Source organism: Anolis carolinensis, chromosome 4 (genome assembly GCF_035594765.1).
Source record: "Anolis carolinensis isolate JA03-04 chromosome 4, rAnoCar3.1.pri, whole genome shotgun sequence".
NCBI classification, from domain to species: domain Eukaryota; kingdom Metazoa; phylum Chordata; class Lepidosauria; order Squamata; family Dactyloidae; genus Anolis; species Anolis carolinensis.
In genome coordinates, this window is record NC_085844.1 from 200,238,143 (window position 1) to 200,260,784 (window position 22,642).

The 22,642-nt window shown below is 39.2% G+C and overlaps 1 protein-coding gene across 1 annotated transcript in view; it reads right to left on the bottom strand.

Annotated features, from left to right (window-relative positions):
• The window catches only part of rab29 (RAB29, member RAS oncogene family), a 28,344-nt gene extending 8,071 nt beyond the window's left edge, over positions 1–20,273 (bottom strand). The window contains exons 1-3 of the mRNA XM_003224019.4: positions 19,626–20,273; positions 4,125–4,196; positions 3,048–3,229 (exon numbers count right to left, since the gene is read on the bottom strand). Coding sequence (XP_003224067.2) covers positions 3,048–3,229; positions 4,125–4,196; positions 19,626–19,752 — 381 coding nt within the window. The 5' untranslated portion in view covers positions 19,753–20,273. The remainder of the gene's footprint in view (positions 1–3,047; positions 3,230–4,124; positions 4,197–19,625) is intronic.
• Positions 20,274–22,642: the final 2,369 nt, after the last annotated feature.

Below are 22,642 nucleotides of genomic sequence, written 5' to 3' on the forward strand. Positions count from 1 at the left end.
CTGCATGTTCTTTCGCAGTGAGGACATCAATTTCCAAATGGAGGGCGGCCCCTTGACCCGCCTTCCTCTTGACATGGTTCTCCTTTGGCACTATAAACATGTACTCAGTTGAAGGTTTTTATGTGTATTTCAAAGAGCCTAGGTTGGCTCTGATCTATAAAGCCCTATACACCTTAGGTCCAGGCTATCTGACAGACATTTACCAGACTCCCCAGATCCTTAGATGTGCAAATGAACCTTCTTTCAGTCCCACCACCTTCACAGGTTCCGTTGGTAGAAAAACTAGATAGGTAGAGCCTTCTAGTTGGTTGCCACTATTTATTTACATCACTTTTACCCCGCCTTTCTCTCTGAGGAGACTCAAAGCGGCTTACAGTAAATAGGCAAAAATTCAATGCCTAAAAACAATGTAAAAACAATAATTCATATAAAACAATCTACAAAACAACAGTTCATATAAAACAGATACCATTACAGAATAAAGACACATTATATAAAATTTTAAGAATGTCCAAGATTGAGGCTCTGGAACTCTAGGGAGGCGAGAATAGACACCACTTTGCTGTTGTTCTATCAGTAAGTGAAAGCTTTTTATTTCAATAGGATTTTAGAACTGAAGGCTTTTAAGAAAACATCCTAACTAAATTGTATTGTTCCAACTCATTCTTATCCTTTCAAGTTTATTTGGTACTGTTCCATTATCTAGGTGGGCGCTAGAGAGAGAAGGACAGTCAATTTTATAGGGAGGAGTTGAAGGACAAAAACCATTTTCCCTGTGTTCTCTGGTTATTCCCCCTCCCCATTTCATAAACAAGGGTTGTTTCCACAACAGGGACATGGGTGGGGGGAATAACAGTAAAACAGGGGGAAATGGTTTCCCTCGTTGCTTCAGCCCACCATCCCCCCCCCCCCCCCCCCCGTAAAACAGACTATCCTTCTCTCTCTTCTGCACCCTTGTGGCTTCTGCCCAGATAATGGAACAGTACCAATTATGTTATTATTGTTAACAGTTTTAATATTTTTTAACATTGATTTGGGGATATGTTCTTAACTACATTGTTATATTTTCAATTTGTAAACTGTGCTGTGGAAATACAGAGCATAAAAATATTCATCAATATCACAATCAAAAATTATTTTCTATCACCTCTGTTCAGCTGGTCCATTAACTATCTGCTGTCTCACTTCTTGCAGTATGTCCTCCTTTTGCATGTGACAAACACTGCTGTCATTTGACTTATATAACATGATACCTGTCTATTGGAGAGTTTAGAAGGGTTCTTTTTTCGTTAAAAAGACTATGATTCCCCACAGTTTCTCAGTCATGAGGAATTCTGAAAGGCATGGTCCAAAAAAAGGAACTTGTTGAAGTTTTGGTTTAGTGGTGGATGGCAGTTTCTCTTTGGAAGCAGGGGATACAACTTATAGGGATCTCTGATTCCAGTTGTAAAACCACTCTTGCAAACCATTGCTTCCCCTCTGAGAAGCTCGGACCGTGTCTTCCTTTCTCATTTGTCACATTAAATATCTCACTTTACCCAGCACAACTGTGCCAGTTAAGCAGAGAAGACCTGGGTTGTTGTGCATTTTCAGGGCTGTATAGCCATACAGCCCAGAAAATGCACAACAACCCACTGATTCCGGCCATGAAAGCCTTTGACAACACAGAGAAGACCTAATGACCAATGCCCTGTTGAAGAGACCGTCCAACTTGACTCTGTCATTCACTGCCACTCTATACTTGAGAGTTGTATATTTCTTTTACAGACATACAGAGACAGAACAGTGTAAATTCTTGCTAGATTGTCTTTGGTAAAAATAGAAAGTCACCTGACAATTCACCAACCTCCAGGCAAAGTGTTTATGCTGTCTTTACTTTTCAATGGCTTTGAACCTTTAAAGATCTTGTGGCAAGACAGAATTAGGTCAGATAAAGATGGCAAAAGGGTACATTCTCCAAGCTCAGTCTCATCAGTCTCCTTTTTAGGGCTAAACTTACAATTCAAAGACTTTCTACACACACTTAATGAACTAATTATGAACCAGTAACTAATATGCAAAGTATTCACACATTAAACTCAAATAAAAATATTTTTATCCCACCTTTTTCCACTGGTAAACTCCTATAAGGAGTCTGTTTCTACTTCCTACTTCCTCTTACAGTGCCCATGGTACCTTTGAAAATATGCACCTGAGCACTTTGAAAACCTCTTTGAACAATGGGAGAGTTGGGGAGCAGAAATAGCCCCCAAACTCAGGCTTTCTCCAAAATGGAAAAATCCTTTTCTTTGTAGAAGGCCAAATGTTTAAAGGTGGGATCTGAAAGCATGTAAAAAATGAAAGTGCTTCCCGGCAATAAAAATAAAATTATAAGACTAGACTGTGGCACTCATCTAAAAGTAGGACAGTGAGCATCAGGAAAAAAACTGTCTTAGTTGTCAAGCACAGGCAAAATTACACTAAGGAAACTGGAGTCAAAACATCTACAGAGATTTATTTCATGCAGCAGAAATATTCGCCAACACTATATAGATGTTGACCATTGACACACAGATCCCATTTTTGAGGTGCAACCATGTTAAAATAGGGGTGGGAATAATGTGGTCCAACATAATCAGTGGCAAGAAATATATTCAAGAGGCATACTGACAAGCTGGAACATGTTAAGAGGAGAATGATTAAAATGATAAAAAGTTTGGAAACCAAACCCAGGCCTAGGAGGAACTGCATGGGTCAGGGCTGAATTAGCCTGTGGTCCCTTCTGATTCCATGATTCTCAGAACGGTGCAAATCAAATCCAACAACATCTGAAAGGCCAAAATATTCTTATCTCCTTCTTTGACTTATCCAAGCAGGAATCTTAACTAACCACGTATAATCAGAGCTTGGAAAAGTTACTTTTTTCACTAATGCTCCCAGGATCCCCAAGCCGACATGGCCAGAGGCTAGGGGATTCTGGGTGTTATGGTCCAAACATCAACTTTTCCAAGCTGTGTTTATAATCACTTGGCAGAAAAGATGGTTCTACCCAATTCACAGACACTCACTTTGTTAGCTAGTAGCAGACAAGGGACAGGGTTTCCATCTGGTAGCCTCAGCTTGCTGTCCAAATCCTGCTTCCACTTCTGGCAGCTGGTGAATGTGCTCACACTGGTGACATCAAACATGATAACACAGGCAGATGCCTCCTTATAGTACAGTCGAGTCATAGATGTAAACCGTTCTTGACCTAGAGGTTTAAGAAAGAGGTGTTTACTCATGACCTTTAGGTAGTGGTTCTAGGATTCAACTGTAGTGAGCCTCCCTCTTTGTATTTCATCTTAAATTGTTCCAAATCTAGATAAAGGAAATGTGAGTTTAGGGAACTCAAAATGGAGCCCTGCTACTCTCTCCAACTTATTATCTGCTGCCTAGCAAGAACAATAGGGAAGGAAGAAGGAAGCAAGATGACTCACATCAATGCCTTAAAGTTTTGGGTTTAATGCATCTACTGAGTTTGTTTAAAGATCTTTGGTACTAAAAATACGACAAAGATCACAGTTCTTTGACATAAAAATGTACTGTGTTTAGACTTCACTCATTTCTGTGATAGAAATAAGAGTTTGATGGGAACTATAAACCTTTGCCAATCTACTGCTAATTACCCAGAGACCTGTCAGTACATTTCAGTCTACTATGTGCTCACCCATTCTAACTATACCAATTGGTGTGGGCTCGTGGAGGAGGCCTAGTGATAGAAAAGATGTTTTGTATTAAAACTGCTGTTCAAATCTGTGTCCCTAGTCTGTATTTCACTAGACAGGTCAAAACTCCCACCATCACAAATTGTTTTAATATTGGTTGCCCATATGCAACTTAGTAAATCTTAATAGTATGCACCAGTCACCTAACACCTTTCTCAAAGAGTTTCCTAAGGAGTACCATTTCCAATCTTATCCAGAAATCTGTACAAACCACAACACAAAAAAGAGGTACGACATGATATATATTGGCCTCCAAAACTTGTGATCAGAAATAAGGTGTTTTTCTTCCTTTTAAAATTAATATTTCACAGTTTAAAAAAAGAGACCAACTTGGAAGGAGGAACCATTGACATAAGAAAAAGGAGTTTTTCCGGAGCTTACCTGCAATGTCCCACAACTGCAGCCTCACTGTCTCAGAGTCTGACCACTGCACCACCTTCAGAGCAAAATCCACTGAGCCACCATGGATAGAAAGGCAGAAAAATAAACACGGGCAAGTGAGAGACTGAACAAAAACATTATGCACAGGATACATAATTATGCATGGAGCAAAAATATTACTCATGGGTTTTCCTCCCTTGAACAATTTTGCTTCAGGTTTGATAAATGATGTTTGGAAACACACATTACTTCATCAGGCCCTATAGCATTTGCTTTTGCAGTACAGACTTTCTAACACTATTCACTTGCTTCCTATTTGTAGGAAATACATTGCCTAAAGCACAACATTACTTTAGCACTGCTTACTTCAAGGGATTTATTCTGTTTTAGTAAATCACACTGACTAAGGGTGAAAGGAGACACACATGAAATATATGGCTATTGCATTAAGACCTTTACACACTTTGCTCACATATTTCCCAAGCACTGCACCATTCTTACTTCATCTATATGCTGTGACATGAAAGCACAGTCACATCTGCTTTTAGGACAAGATCTGTGGTCTCTAGTAATATGAAAAGACACGCCCCTCTTGCAAAATTCATGCTGAAATGAACCAGATGGGATTTTAACATTCTGGAATGCTGTGAGTTCTGGTCTTTTACATCAAGTTTCACCCCAAAACTAATTGTACAGGACCACCTCCATGTCGACCGTGCATCCAATGACTGTTTTTAGCCCCTGCATTTTTCATAATTAGTTTGGAGTGAGGTTCTACCAATATACTATGAGGCAAGACTTTACTGCTTCTTTTCACTTAGACATTTACTCAACTTGAAGAAAAGTGAACTAATTCTGGCTAAATCCTGATGAAACAAAGGTGATCAAGGATTTGAATTCAACCTGTTCTGGAAGAAACTGGGCACCACATACTTCACACTTATAGTACTATCATCCATTTTCACAGCTATGGCACCTTGCAATTTATTACTTAGGGATGGACATTTAGAAATCTCAGCCAGAAAGCAACAGTAGATCACCAGACTACAAACTGCAGGATCCCATAGGATTGAATGATGGCCATGAAAGTGGAACCATTGTGCTATAACTATGTAGTGTGAAAAAGTCACTGTTTGTAATCTAGGAACGCTCCTAGATTTAAGCAAGCCTCCCTCTCATTTAGCTTCTGATCACAATCTACAATATCTTAACCTAGATTACCTTAAATTGATATGGGGAGGTAGAACTAAAGGAAGATATTGGCTGTATTTGGATTGCATGATGTATTATCGGGTATTGCTACAGAAATCAAAGTGTGCCCCCTGGGCTGGAATGTAAGCCCATTGAGAGTGTAGAGTTGGGCTTCAGTGAAGAAAAAACATTTCACCACCATTATATTTGCTAAGTCTTACAAACAGCAATACAGGACAATGCTTCCTATTGTTAGGCCAGTTCAAGACTGGATGCTACACAAGGGCAGGCCTATATAAAGATCATTTCAAATCTTCTGAAATTAGAGATTTTCAGCCACTTAGACCTCTTGCAAGAAACCATCCTCTCACAAAATTTCAGGCGGATTGTATATATGCCTGCCTCACGTGATACTCATCACCTGGGTCTGTAGAGCTGATAGCAGGAAGACTTGCAACAGACAGGCTCCCCATATCATTTGCTGTGTAATTAGAGGCTGTATTGCTATGTAAAGAATGTTGGGGCCAGCCTGTTCTTCCTGCTTTCACTGGATCAAAAATATGGGATTTGCTGCTCTACCACAAAGCTAAAGACACAGTTGGACTCCGGGCCTCCTGGCCAGCATTAATTTGTACTGACTTCCTTTCTTTCACTGGTCCTGCCAGGACTAGCATCCAAGAATAACTTAAACTTTTGAAAAGTACTCATAAAAACGCTTTATTTAAAAACATTTTGGTGTTGTTTGTTGCTCTTAGAAGGTTGTCATCTCCTGCTTTATTGAGTCTTGAACAAGCTTATGTCCTTCTTGGATCATACACTTCCTCCATTGCCCCTCCAAAGCAGTGAGAAAGAAAATTTAAGAAACATCCACTTTCCATTTTTGTTAACTATAGTATCTCATGGCATCATCTCATTTGGACTGACAAACCACAGTTGTGATTGTTTTTAATTCCATGTGTGCCACTTCAACCTATGGGTTCTGATTAACTGCACATCCTGGTCTGAGAGACCTTTGGTTAACTGAAGGCAACAACAAGAACTCTTAGAATCCTTCTCCAGGCTGCAGAAGCTATTGAGAAAGTGACACAACATTGGGATGAAAAACTTCGTTGGGTCTGTGGATCATTTTTCTCACTCGAAGGCTATACTCACATACCCAACATCATGTTTCATGTGAATACAACCCACATGAAACATTTTTTCTAAATCCATACAAGCTCTTATTATAACAACATTGGATGTTATCTCTGAACAAGTTAGGGAGAGATAAGTTTATTTATAAAACAAAGAAAACATGATCTTGGAAGCACAATGCATTTTTTCTGGTACCACAGATTAGGTTACCAGGAATATCATATACATTATCCCATAATGAAGCGTAACCTTGACAAAATGTGTTGTATGCTGTGCTCCAAGTTGTAACAAAAGATTTTAATTTGGGGGGAAAGTACTAAGAAAAAACTGTTGCTAAAACAATTCTGTAGTATGGCTGGAATCCTACTTGTAATGTACATGAACATATCACAGTTAGATTCAGTTTATGGTTTTTTTTGGGGGGGGGGATGTTGGGCAAAGAGGTAGTCACAACCTCCCAGTGTAATATCCAAACATGCCATTCTTCTGGCATTTTCAAGCTATAACCATTTAATTAGCAGTGGCAAGTGGGAGAGCTAACCAGACAGCACACATCCAGCAAAAGAAATGCAAACCAGCAAAAAAAAAAAAAAAAAAAAGATACCAAGGTTACTCTTGCAGTTCTCCAATAAGCTGCGCTTTGCATGCCCTGATATAGGATTATGGTTCTCATTTCCAGGACATATTGTACATTTATGAATACAGGGAGTCATTCATGTTAGGGGCACAGGACCTCCATGAAAGCAAAACACCATGAAAAAAGAAACGGTGATTTTAAAATCTGAGATCATTTAATCTAGGAATGCCTAGTCTTCCAACATGACTTTATGATTGATTTCTTCTGAAAGCTGACATGAAATATCTAGATCCTCAAGTGTAATTCTTAGAGAGTTCTTCTCTTTAGAAATGTTTAAGTCATCCAACATGACTGGAGGAGGTTGACCATAGAGTCACACTGGAAGACCTAGAGATTCCTGATTAATCAAATCTGCAGAAATCAAAACTGCAAATGTGGAGTGATGACTGTACTTAATTATATACATTTCATAAATATTGTAAACCTCTCTGAAACCCCCAGACAAAGACAGCACGGAAATAAATCTATCCAATAAAATATATTCAAACATCAGATAATCAAATAGCAGCATTGACAAATAGCTCCAAAAATGAAGATGAAAGAAGTTTGTGAAATTAAATTTTCTTCCCAAAACTATGCCTACCCTTTTCTGCACTCAATTTACACTACCCCTAGATTTACTCTAGATTTTAAGCAAAGCATGCTTGAGTTGCAGAATCCAAAGCTTTAACCCTCTGGGGAGCTAATCAGATCATTTTGATTAGGGTCACCATGATGTAATGGGGATAACTAAGAAGGCTAGCTCTCTTAATCTTGTCCTCCTTTGGTTCTGTTCTTAAACTAATGATCTTATAGACTTAGTGCAAAACTAAAGAAAAACATCAAAAGATTATGCTCAATAAGATTCTTTAAAAGTTTGGCAAAATATATAAGCCAAGTTTTGTTGATGGGGCACCTGCAGATTTATTTTCTAGAATTATAGTTCACTGTGCCTGCTTTCCTCTTATAGATCAAACAGGAAGACATGACTCCTGAGAACTATACTTTTTCACTCCTGGAGTGCAACAGGAACAAAATTAACTGGTCAAAATCTATTATCTAGGTCAGTGGGTCTGAGATGTTTCAAGTTGGGAATCTTTTTCAAAAAAAAAAAAAAAGGCAGACTGAAGAAGAAAGGAAGAAAAAAAACATCCCCAAACCTCTTCATCATCTCCACAATGCTGATCAAAGTGGAGTGGAAATGAATCTCTTGCACAGGGAAAGAACTGGATCCTTTGTACACCAGTTCCCCATTGGGATGTGAACTCTATTTCAAGGACCTTTGACCTACTTCTTTATTTTGTTTTCACCAATGTGGAGAGAACAGCTAACAAAAAAAAGGGAGGGGACCCCCACTCTGAGAAACCGTTCAGCCAGAAACCTGGTCTATTCTCCAGCTTGACAAATCTTCTGCCTCAATCGCTGTCAGGCTTTCAGTTGTGCCAAATAGTAGTTTTCAGTACAAATACGTTTCATAATTGAGAGCATGCTCCTGAATCTACATGCTGCAAGCCCAAAAATGCTGTGAGTTGCAGCATGGCTGAGTAGCCTCAATAAGTAGATCATTCAAGTCACTGACTGTTCCTTGTACTTTCTTTCCCTCATGTTTCCTAATGTATTATGTTTCATGTTTTTGTGCTACTGAATTGTTTAATATGCTTTTAGATTTTTAAAATTGCTATTGCTCTTTTAAATGTTATAGTTTTATTGTTCTACATTTAACATTGATCAACTGATTTTGCTGTAAGCAAATGTCTGATATTTGAGAATGTCTGATATTTCTATTTCTGATATTCATGATCTGCATTGATGATTAGGGGTAGATATGTAGCTTTCAATAAATAAATAGCTGTTTTTATTATTTTGTTTCTAAATCATATGAAATTTGATTTTAGAAAAAAATCAAACTAAAGCTATCAATATTTTTATTGATAGCTTTATATTTTTAGCACTTCAAATTCTTTCAATCCAGCAGTAGGTTTTTCTGGGAATGTCCTGTGTGGAGAGTGAGCAATTTTATTACCACTACTATTAAACAACTGGGAGTCAGAAATTCAAAAGACTGAATGGTTCTCAGTCCTTCATAGAAACATGAAAAGTGATGAAGACTCAAAGGCTGGAAAAGGAATAAACATTGATTCTCTCTTCTAACTTTTCAAATAACAGGTGCTACAAATTCACCAAGAGCTTGTTTTACCATTTGGAAAGAGTGTATGTTTATGTTTGAAGCACAAGAAAAAGAGCCAATATTTTCAAAGCAACCAACTAATGAAACTGCATTCTGTTTCAGTAGAACTTACACCAATGGTCATATTTAGGTTGTAAAATCAGTGCACAACATTTGCATTACCCACAAAATACAGAATGGGTTGAACTATATAATGAAGTTAAATTCTCGTCATAAATTTTCAACATGTGCCAAGTGTGTCTAATATTCAAGGTAAAGGCATTCAGAAAATAGGTGCCATCATGCTCCATATCCTGTTGCAAGTAACTATTGAGCAGATCTGGAAATGAAAAGGTCTGTAGAAAAATAAATACAAAAGGAGGAGGGTCCCCTCCCCCCTTATTTTTATCTGAATCCTTTTTTCCTAGAAAAACAGAAAAAGTGATTATGGAATATTTTATTTTAGAATGATTAATAAAAGGTTTAAAACAAGGCTGTCACATATCCAAATCAGTTCTACAAACTACAAAGACTTGTATATAAGATCATGTACAGTTTCAGAGCATTAGAATTTATGATCTTGGTTTCCTTTTCTCAGTTCTACTTATAGCAATGAGTCTATTATGGGGAACTTGTAGAAACAAATAAATTTTCAGTTTTAGTAATGTTGATGGTTTGTTTTCCTGCTTTTATGAGGAGGGGAAGAATTACCTGTCCCACAAACTGACAAAACCAAAAAGGACACTTCTAAGTTCAAATGTTCCTTGTCGTTCAAAACCTTCTTGAAAAAATAATAAGAATTCAATTTGTAATAATAAAGTGTACAGTTGACCCCCAAACCATAGGGTAGATATTACCGGCTAGATCAGAGTTATGTGAAACTGCGGATACAAATGAACAGTATTAGGTTACCTTACTTCCAGTCCTCTCATACCACACATTTTGTGTTGGTAGACCTAAATTTTCCTGATATCCTGTCCAAGAAATATAACATAGATTCACCTTCAGGATATTGTAAATTTTAGAGAGACCATTTATCTCCTGAGAGAGGATAAATGAAATTACAGATATGGGTTTCATGGGGTGGGGGTGTCTTACTTTCCTTTTAATGTATCAAACATGATAACTTTATGCAGAACAAAGTTATACATAGGTAAAGGTTTTCCCCTGACATTGAGTCTAGTCGTGTCCGACTCTGGGGGTTGGTGCTCATCTCCATTTCTAAGCCAAAGAGCCGACATTGTCCGTAGACGCCTCCAAGATCATGTGGCCAGCATGGAGAGCCTTTACCTTCCCGCTGGAGTAGCATCTATTGATCTACTCACATGTACATGTTTTCAAACTGCTATGTTGGCAGAAGCTGTGGCTGAGAACAGGAGCTGACCCTGCTCCCCGGATTCGAATTGCCAATCTTTCAGTCAGCAAATTCAGCAGCTCCGCAGTTTAACCCGCTGTACCACCAGGAGGCCCAAACGTTATACATAAGACATGTTATTTTCCTAAAGTAACAAAATGATTTTCATTGTGTAACATCTGTGACATCGAAGGGGGGAGTTGACACTGCATTTCCCCCCAGTTTTCTGGAGATCCTAATTTTCTTTCCCCAAAACACTGGATGAAAAAAGAGGTTTCCCTTATAGTTTCAACATTTCCATAGGTTTTATAACTCAGCAAGCCTCAGAGATATGTAAAGCTGGAAAGGAGCTTGTTACTTTGAACAATATTACCAGTAATGTGTTACTTTTGGGGATAAATTGGTTATAGCAACAATGAGGAGTTACAAAATAATTAAATTACCAACAAAATATTAGAAGTACAGTAACACCATTCTGCAATACTGTAGCAACATTTACTTGTTACTTCTAAAACATGGCTTTTGGGGATTTTGTGAGTGTATTTCTGAAGGTGATTTGTGAATTGAAAATAAACAAATAAAGTGTACAATTGAAACATTTCTCTGCAAGTAACAAATAACTTTTAAAGAGAGCAATGAATAACTGATATATTTTTTAAAAAAGAGAATGCCCCAAGTTCTGGGAATATGATACACTATTGGAAAGGCTTTCCCTTGAGAAGATCCGAAGGCCAGAACAGGTCTACAAACTAAGCTACAGCTTTACTTTGATCCTTCTGTCCAAGTATTTAAGTGGTTTTCTACTGCAGTTATTATAGGATTGTTTGTTCAATATGCTTACAAAGCAGCAAGGAAGGTTAACCTAATACCTGACTTATCTCCAACTGTATTTCACTGACAATAATGCTTTTGTGGATTCTTCAAGCCAAGAGACAAAAGAAACATGTTTATGCTTGACAGGGTAGCCAACAATATGGTTTCTAAATAGGAAAAAAAATCAAAATACAAAGAAGGGAGTGGAAACAATCTCTACTCCCATTGTGGATTTCCAAAATCAAATATGTATTTGGAGTATTTAACAAAATAGCTAAACAAATAATTGTTATATAGGCTGTGCCTGCCAGGGCTAATTTGTTAACAAAGAAGTGAAGACAGAGTCAAAATTTCATATTCAAGTTATTTATAAGAAAAATGGGAGTGAGTTGCAAAACCGAGGAGCCTTTAACTCTCCAAGTGTTTTGGACTTTACCTTCCTCAACCAATGGAAATTTTGAAGTTTTACTTTAAAATCAGAAGTATAAAGGAAACAAGAGTGCTAGTCTTTCCCCATCTTTGGCCCAATTGGAACACTCCTCAAGAATGTACAATTTATTCCAAAATATACAAAAGCATTTACTTTGGCCAAATTGAATGTGCTTCCATCTGGAAAATGAAAGGAAGATACAATAATGTGTGCTAATATGAACACTCTTGGGATTCAAAGAAATTGGAAACTGTGGGACATTGTCTCTCTATGGCAACCATGATGCTTTTTAATTACTCTAGCTTTGTAATGTATACCTGGGAGATGTGAAGCATTTTCTATTGATGAACTTCTGATGACTCAGTTCCATCAGATTGCAGCCAAGGTAACCACTAAACTGCTGTACTTGCATGCCAACATAGGATGCTGATTTAGTATTCAGGCACTGCTGTTTTATACCATTTTATAGAATGATATTACAAATATCTTATACTGTTATATATACAGTAGAGTCTCACTTATCCAACATAAACAGGCTGGCAGAATGTTGGATAAGCAAAACTGTTTGATAATAAGGAGGGATTAAAGAAAAGCCTATTAAATGTCAAATTACATTATTATTTTACAAATTAAGCACCAAAACATTTATTTATTTATTTACAACATTTATACCCCGCCCTTCTCACCCGAGGGGACTCAGGGCGGCTTACAAAAATTGGCAAAATTTAATGCCCAAATTGCAATCATAAAAACAAAACAATATAAACAGATCTGTTAATAACATTGTTAAAACACATTATAAAAACCTTAAAAACGTATATATAATTAATTCCATTCATCCGAGATCCTCATGCTTCATCCTTAAATCAGGCCATGTCAACTTTGTCATTTACTCATCAAATACTTGGGCACATCATGTTTTACAACAAATCGACAGAAAAAGCAGTTAAATACACAGTAACGTTATGTAGTAATTACTGTATTTACGAATTTAGTACCAAAACATCACAATGTATTGACAAGATTGACTACAAAAACACTGACTACTAAAAGGCAGATTGTGTAGAGTAATACAGAACGTTGGATAAACAAAGGTTGGATAAGTGAGACCCTACTATATCTATATCTATATCTATCTATATATATATATATATATAAAAAATCATGTGTTTTATTTTACTTGTTTACTGACCATTAAAATTGTCATTCAATTTCTTTTGCAATACCAGTTAATGACATTAGGTCAGACCAGTGGGTCCCCAGATGTTGTGGTCTTCCACTCCCAGAAATCCTAACAGCTGGTAAACCGGCTGGGATTTCTGGGAGTTGTAGGCCAAAATACCTGGGGACTCACAGGTTGAGAATCACTGGGTTATGCTACAGGCCAAGCCTGCACAAGGATTTGGTGTAGCCCATAGTAGCTTTGAGCCTAAGCCTTAAAGAGGGAGGTTACATGCAGCGCTAGAGCAGAGTAACAAACAATCTGGTCTAGCGCTGCATGTAACCTCCCTCTCTAAGGTTGGGTTGTTTCTATAGTCTCTTCCTCCTCTGGTGGGAAAACCCATCAACTTCCCACCATACATTTCCCTTTCTTGTGAGGGAGAAAAGTATCTTCACCATGAAATTGTAGGTTCTTCATAGCAGACTTGGTGGTTAAACTTGCCATCACACCAATGGAAGTGGGGAAATTGAGGCTAATCCGCTTTGCTGCTTGCACTGAGGGGAAGGAGCCTCCTCACAAATCTGGAGTCGGGTAATTAAAAAAACTATCTGCAGCCCAAAAAGCTTTAGCCTATTTAGTTCGGCCTCTTACTACTGCCAAGTTATGCAGGCCTCCTATAAACCAACCACCAAGATTAATATTGCACTGAGATTCTATTTAAATAAATGATGAAAGAAATGTCTCTGTGCATGTGCTTCCAGGATTTATGGTGACCCCATGAATTTCATAGGGTTTTCTTAAACAAGGAATACTCAGGGCCCTTCTACATTGCCATATAAAATCCAGATTATATGCTTGGGCTACATTATATGGCAGTGTAGACTCATATAATGCAGTTCAAAGAAGATAATGTGGATTATCTGCTTCGATAATCTGGATTATATGACAGTGTAGAAGGGCCCTCAGGTGTTTTGTTTTCAATTCCTTCTTCTGAAATATAGCCTACAGGATTCCTTGGTGGTCTCCCATCCCAGTCCAACCAGAGCTGACCCTGTTTAACTTCCAACATCAAACAATATTCTGTGTCTTTAGGGTAATCACAATCTTATGATGAAAGAACTGCAGAGCAATTACAGAATGAAAAATTACAGACCCATCCTAAAACACTTCCAAGAAAAGTGCCTTAAAACCAGAGTTATAGGCAAATGGTTACAAATGAACCACATCTGGGAGTTAGTGAATGGAAAAAGCATTATTCGCATCCCAGAATGGAGAAAAAGGCAGACAGACATATACTAGACAAAGTCTACAAGTACTTCTGCCCACAGCTCATGCTATTGCTATTCAACATCATACAGCAGGCCTGTGGTATCTGCTGGGATTTGGTTCCAAGGCTCCCATTGGATATCAAAATGTGTAGATGTTCAAGTCCCATTATATATAACAAAGCATTAAAATGGTACTCCTTATATGAAATGGTAAAATTAAGAATTGCTTTTTGGATTTGGGGGGAGGGGGATTTTAAAGGCATGGCTCGTAAAATCTGTGGATGCAGAACCTGTGGATATGGAGGGTTGACTGTACATTCTACATTTTCATTGCACATAGATCCCGCAATATTCCCATATACTCTGGAGCTCAGAGCCAAGGAAGCCTAAGGCTCCTTCCACACATCTGAATAAAATTATCTGCTTTGAACTGGAATATATGGCAGTGTGGACACAGATAACCCAGTTCAAAGCAGATATTGTGGGATTTTCTGCCTTGACATTCTGGACTATATGGCTGTGTGGAAGGGCCCTCAGGTAGCTCCTTCCCTGTTGTCTTACTATCTGGAAACAAAGACCTTTCTATTCAAGATGTCTTTGGGGAAATGGTTCACTACAAAGGGACTTATAATCATCTGGGTATTTTAAATTACATTTTGAATATTTTAATCATTTATGTTTTAATGGTATTTATAACATGTAATTTTATTGCAATTTCCTTGAGTTATTCTTGAGGCAAATATATAAAAGTGGGAAATCAAATAAATAAATAATTTAACATTGATACTGCCTAAACACATCAATTAATCCCATTAGTTGTCCTAGTTGTTCACTCCAGCTGCTTCACCCACACACTCTACCTAAGCACTAAGACCCACGGATGACCTATATTTTAGATGATCAGATGCACACCTTGATTATCAAGAAGACAACAGTAAATATCCACTCATTCTTTCGAAAATTAAAGGGTAAAGGGTCCCCTTGTCACCCAATGCACAACCACCACACATTAATGTAAATATTCCTTGTGTCCTTCAAATCAGCAGCTTATCCCACAGAGTCTGCAACCTTAATTGTAGTCCAGTCATAGAATCATAGATAAACAAAGCTGGAAAAGACCACATGGGCCATCTAGTCAAACCCCTTCCTATGCAGGAAAGCACAGTCAAAGTATCCCTGACAGATAGCCATCCAGCCTCTGTTTAAAAGTTTCCAAGGAAGGAGCTTCCACGACACTCCGAGGGAGAGTGTTCCACTGTTGAACAGCTCGTACGGTCAGAATGTTCTTCCTAATGTTCAGTTGAAATCTCCTTTCCTATAATTTGAACACATTGCTCCGAGTCCTAGTTTCAAGGACAATAACATAATACAGTTAGACAAAGTGAGCAAGACATTTTTTTTGCCTGAGACACATTGCTCTCCCCATGCTCATAAAGAAATGGACAATTACTTCAATCTTGCAGTGGTTCTCAACCTAGGGCCCCCAGATGTTTTTGGCCTACAACTCCCAGAAATCCCAACCGGTTTACCATCTGTTAAGATTTCTGGAAGTTGAAGGCCAAAAACATCTGGGGATCCCAGGTTGAGAACCACTGAGATAGTGTCTTCCAGCAATCTGGAATAAGTTAAGCAGTAGTCTAGTTTAGGAGACCCCTGGGCAGGGGTGATTTTGTAACAGAAACAGCTCTATCTTCCAACAGAGGGAGAAAATCCATGCCTACTAGCTACCATTACTACTCCCCTGTAATGTCACCATGCTTTATGTAGAGCCAGCACCATATGCATACAAGAGCGAGAAGAAATAATATACTATACTAGCTGTGCCCGGCCACGCATTGCTGTGGCGAAGTATGGTGGTATGGGAAATCAGATAATCTGTATTTTATAGGTAATGTGTAAGAGGCCTACGTGAGGCATAACTCTGCCTATCCCCTGGGGTTGCTAGGAGACCAAGTGGGTGGAGCTTAGCCTTCTAACTGGCAGCAATTGGATGAAAGCAATTATTCCTCTCCCTCTAATTAGGACTTTATTTTTCTTTTCTTCTTGTTGTATGAACGTAGAGGCATGGATGAGGGGTTGTGCTGCCAAGTTTAGTGTTTCTGGGATGTGTAGTTTTGTTGTTTTGTCCTAGGCCGAAATTTCATTACCCTTTTATATATATAGATACCAATGTTCTTGTAAAGAAATAACTGACTAATTATTTAACATAGTGTTAAAATGTACCCCTAGTGTTTTTCTTATGCTTACACTAGATTGCATACTTACTCCAGATTCTGTATTTTAAGGGATCACTAGCCTTAGGAATATAGACTGGTGGACTAAAGAGCATACAGATTTTCAAACATAATACACACTTGCTGTAATAAACACTATCTGGTTACAATCAGTTTCTCCTATGAAAGGAAGAGCTGAATAACCAAAACATAAACAGCAGATTGTAATTATTTAATAACTTGAAGCTAAGAGCATGACTAAGAGAAAGCATAGACATATTTAACTATGACACACCAGTGGCATATTGCTTCTCACTGTGTGAAGTAAAAAAACACCATCTCTGGCTCCATTGCAACACAAAGTAGAAACACAAACAGACCCAAAGAGGAACTGAAAGATGCAATATACAATGAAACAGGAATCGAAGGAAGGCAGTACCCTAAACAATGGCTTCTGACACTGGAAGATTTACAGCAATGTTTGAATTACACAAAGCTCTCAACCAGGCAGAAAGGCTACAGATTAGAAGCATTTTATATTCAAGGAGCAGGAGAAAATAACCATGACTAATATCTTCTAAGATTCAACATCTCTGTAGAAATTAAGTCCAGGTTGAGCATCTCTTATCCTGAATTCTGAAAAGCTCCGAGATCCAAAATTGTTCACCTGGGTGGTTGAGATAATGACACCCGTGCTTTCTGGCAGTTCAGTGTACATAAACTTTGTATCATGTACAAAGGTATTACGAATATTGTATAAAATTACCTTCAGGCTATGTGTTTAAGGCGTGAATATGGCATACAAATGAAATTTAATGTTTTGACTTGGGTACCATTTCCAAGGTATCTCATGCACATACATGCAAATAAAAAGTGCAGTAGGCTCGTGGTTAAACAAAACTTCCAAGCAATTGGCAAAAAAATCAAAGAAATAATACTTTAAATAAAAACTATGTTTATAATGCAGTAAAACAGTATTTTATTATCTTAAGTTTACCTTTATTTGCTTTTAATTACTGCATTCCGATATTAATGTCAAGCCAATACAGAATTTATGGTATAATATGTATAGTATTAAAGGTAAAGGTAAAGGTTTCCCCTGACGTTAAGTCCAGTCGTGACCGACTCTGGGGGTTGGTGCTCATCTCCATTTCTAAGCCGAAGAGCCGGCATTGTCCGTAGACACCTCCAAGGTCATGTGGCCGGCATGACTGCATGGAGCGCCGTATAGTATTAGTCAGGTCTATTTTTAATAGTAACTCTCAAGCAACCAGTAAGTACATTCATTGATATCTACCAATCCTCATGGGTGCCGGTTAACTGAGAGTCTGGTGATATCTTGCCCAAAAACCCTGAATTTCACCTATAAAGCAGTGAAGAGTTGATAATATGAGACAATATGGGATATAGTATTAGTTAGGCCTACTTTTAAAAGTAACTCTCAAGAAACCAGTTAGTACATTTATCTGAGATCTACAATCTGCATTCTTAGTTCTGGTTAACTAAGAATCTGGTGATATCAGGCTAAAACCTTTTGATTCAGGTAGGCTTTTAAAGAATGAGGTTTGTAAGATCATGTCAGTTGCTGCTGTGGTTCTATATGTTTTTATGGATTTAATCTGTTTTTAATACTAATGATATTTAATACTGTTTTAATATTTGTATATTTTAAAATATATTGTAAAGCTTTTAATGTTAGCTGCTTTCACTTTCCTTATGGAGAGAAAACAGGGGGATATAAATAAACATAGGTTAAAGATAAAGGTTTTCCCCTGATATTAAGTCTAGTCGTGTCCGACTCTGGGAGTTGGTGCTCATCTCCATTTCTCAGCCGAAGAGCAGACGTTGTCACTAAACACCTCCAAGGTCATGTGGCCGGCATGACTGCATGTAGCGCCATTACCTTCCTGCAGAAGCGGTACCTATTGATCAACTCACCATTGCATGTCTTTGAACTGCTAGGTTGGCAGAAGCTGGGGCTAATAGCGGGATCTCACCCTGCTCTCCAGATTCAAACTACCGACATTTCAGTCAGCAAGTTCAGCAACTCAGTGGTTTAACCCGCTGTACCGCTGCCTAACATATTATGTTAATAATAATAATAATAATAATAATAATATCTTTTATATGCCTGTTTCTATATGTTTGGGCCTGGTGGTGGCGCAGTGTGTTAAAGCGCTGAGCTGCTGAACTTGCAGACCGAAAGGCCCCAGGTTCAAATCCCGGGAGCGGAATGAGCGCCTGCTGTTAGCCCCAGCTTCTGCCAGCCTAGCAGTTCGAAAACATGCCAATGTGAGTACATCAATAGGTACTGCTCCGGCGGGAAGGTAACGGCGTTCCATGCAGTCATGTCAGCCACATGACCTTGGAGGTGTCTACGGACAACGTCGGCTCTTCGGCTTAAAAATGGAGATGAGCACCAACCCCCAGAGTTGGTCATGATGGACTTAACGTCAGGGGAAAACCTTTACCTTTATATGTTTACATGTTTTAAATGCATTTCGATATTGTATTTTATGCTGTATTTGGGCTTGGTCCCCATGTGAGCCACCCCAAGTCCTTTTGTGGAGATGGAGCAGGATACAAAAATAAAGTTATTTATTTATTTATTATTATTATTATTATTATTATTATCTTGCCCCAAACCCTTAATTTTCCCTATAAAGTCAATGAAGAGTGTATGGAATGGGATAGTATGGATTATAGTAGCAGTTAGCCCTACTTTAAAAAGTAAGTCTCAAGCAACCAGTAAGTAACAACAATATAAGAACTTTATTCTTGTATCCTGCCACCATTTCCTCAAAGGGACTCTGATTCATTATCCACCAAACTCCATGGCTGCTAGTTAAATAAGAAAAGCTACTATACTCCAATCCCACCCCTAAAAAAATCTCAAACATTTTTCATTGCAAGCATTTTGGATACTATAATGAATCAATAGGTAGGAACAACACCTATGACACTTACCTGCATGGGGTAGCATTTACCCATTAGATTATTATTCCCAGAAATGCAGGTTCAAAATCCCTGCTCAGTGGACAGCCTTGGACAAGTGACGCTCTCTCAACCTGGGAGGAAGGCAACACAACTCTTCCAAATGCATATGGTTGGATCAAGGTAAAGTAAGTGACCTCATTGCATTGCGATACTCACCTCCGACGGTGGACTTGTAATGTTTGTTAAAACTGTCATTGGCATATCGCTGGACCAAGGAGGTCTTCCCAACAGTGGCATCCCCAATGATCAGCACCTTGAACATATGGTCATGGTGGCCCACCATGGCGGGAGGTCAGGAAGTAAGGGCCTTCCCCTGGGGTGGCTTTGGAGAAAGAGACGCCTCACTTTCCCCTCCAGCCAACCAAGAACTCAGCAGCAACCTCCAGAGAAGCTGGGGACTTAAGGCACTTTAGTTTTGCGCCTGCAGAGCATCTCCTCCAGGAACAGCAGGAAGTCCTCGACCTGGGCTCAAAGGGACCACGCACTCTCTCAACAGGTCTGAAAGTTGGAGCTGCTTTGAAAGTTTGAGACTTTGGGCGGCTTCAAAGTAGCAATGGAAGGATGTAGCAGAGGCTTCCAAAGTAACTTTGTTTTGTCCTCCCAGAAAAGGTACCTCCTTGCTTTCTTGGGATGCTGCAGCCCAAGCAGAGGAACAGATCTTGCGAAGCCGCCTCTTTCCAACGCGGAGGGAGAGAAGACAAGAAAGAGAAAGAAAAAGAGCGAGCTTTGTAAAGGGATGAAACCTCGCCCCGCAACGCGCGTCTGGCGCTTTTCCGCATTCTGTCGGGCGTCATGTGAGAGGGGAGGGCGGCGGCGGCGGGGCAATCCCACCCAGGAAACTACAAAACCCAGCATGCTCCGGGCGAGGCGTCCCTCAGCCTTTGGGGAAGACGCTTCCTGGGAAATGTAGTGTTTCCGAACGAGCAAGAGGCGAGCCTGGGCTTCTCATAAAGGTCAGGGCTGAGCAATGACTTTGGAGAGTATTAGCTTCATCTACCTGCAGGATTAATGCTTAGAGACACTCAAGGCGATGGGATCCTAGGATGTGTAGCTTGGTGAGGCATTAGCACTCCTTGGCAAAGAAGCCTAAAGACCTTGTCAAACTGCAACTCCCAGTGAGCCCTGCCAATTCTAGTGATATCAAACTTGAATTAACTAAATTATGAAAGGGTTTTTTGACAATGGCACTTTTTATTGCTCTTTATAGTCTGTTGTGATTGTTTCCAAGTGTTCGTTTGGGGAAAGGGACACCTATAGACCACTAGTGATCTTCTGACTGGGTTGCTGTGAGTTTTCCGGGCTGTATGGCCATGTTCCAGAAGCATTCTCTCCTGACGTTTCGTCCACATCTATGGCAGGCATCCTCAGAGGTTGTAAAGCCTGTTGGAAACTAGGCAAGCAGGCTTTATATATCTGGGGAATGTTCAGGGTGGGAGAAAGAACTCTTGTCTGTTTTGAGGGGACCCGCAGATTGAGAACCACTGCTCTAGAGGTCTCTTATTCACCAGGTGAGCATATGTTAAAGTTTTCTTGGGCCCCAACTACACTGTAGAATTAATGTAATTTGACACTGTTTTAGCCACAATGTCTCAGAGCTTTGCAGTCACGGGTAGTTTTACATAGGCTTCTCTGCCAAATAGAGCTGGAACTTCACCAAACTATGTCTTCCACGATTCCATAGGACAGAGCCATGTGAGTTAAAGTGGTGTCAACCTGCATTCATTTTACAGTGTAGATGTGCCTCCCCCCCCCGGCAGTTTCTAGCACAGGTGTCACTAGGAGGGTGCAGAGAGTATGAGCAACACCAGATGACACAATGTAAGGGGATGACATTAAAATAACTAAAAAAATTAAGGATTCTCTATGGAAGAAGGTCCACAGGCGTGACATCAACCCCACTGCTGCTGTGTCTGCTTCATGCATTTATCTCACAACAACACACCCTGTAGTTTTCTTTTCATAAAGACAATGTTTGTTCAGTCTTTTGACTGAAGATATACAGTACCAGAGATCTGTGACTGCATCAGTGTGAGCACATGACTCCCTCCTCTAGGTGGCCCCTTAACCTTGAGGAAGCAACTCTTTCAATATTTGCCTGAGAATTTAAGTGCATTGGAGGAGCCCTCCTATGTGACTCACCAGTAGAGGAAATGCTTTTTCATAATAATTTTTGATTCAAAAGGACAGAAAGCATAATAGAAAAGCAATAATAATCCAAAAAGGCAATTTTAATATTATAACATGCTACATTCTAGCTCTACAACAAACTGCAAAGCTAAATCAAAACAGACAAAATACACTCCAACATAGACATATGTATGTGCACAAACTACACAAGCAAACAGACAAGGAAACAATTCTATGAACCATTATATGGTTTCTTATCCCATATTATTCTATTGCCTTTAAATGATAATCTATAACCCCACTTCTACTTTTAGTAATCCTCTTCTTCATCATAAATCCCAGTGGGGGAAATACATCAGGGTGGGTACAGGGGAAGAGATGGAAGACAGTATTATCTGTGGTAAGATCTTAGTTAGTCTAATCCCCCCCCCCCTTGCAAGGCTCAATTGGCACCAACATTTGAACAATTCAGCACAAAGAGGGTTTTGGTTTTGTTTTTTTTTTGGGTCCTCGGTGGTGCAATGGGCTACATTTATTTATTTATTTATTTATTTATTTACAGCATTTATATTCCACCCTTCTCACCCCAAAGGGGACTCAGGGCAGATCACATTACACATATAGACAAACATTCAATGCCTTTTAACATAGAACAAAGACAAGTCAAACACAGGCTCCGAGCGGGCCTCAAACTCATGACCTCCTGGTCAGAGTGATTCATTGCAGCTGGTTGCAGCTGGCTTGCTCTCCAGCCTGCGCCATAGCCCGGGCCTTGTGCTGGCAGGACTGCTGACCAAAAGGTTGGCGGTTCAAATCCTGGGAACAGGATGAGCTCCCATCTGTCAGCTCCAGCTTCTTATGCAGGGTCATGAGAGAAGCCCCCCACAGGTTGATAAAACATCTGGGTGCCCCCTGGGCAACGTCCTTGCAGACAGCTAATTATCTCACAATGGGATGTATATGTCTTTGCTTTTTTTTCTTCCCATCTCTTGGTGAGAGAACTCCAAATTCTTCCACACACACACACACACTCATCTGGCTTGTTT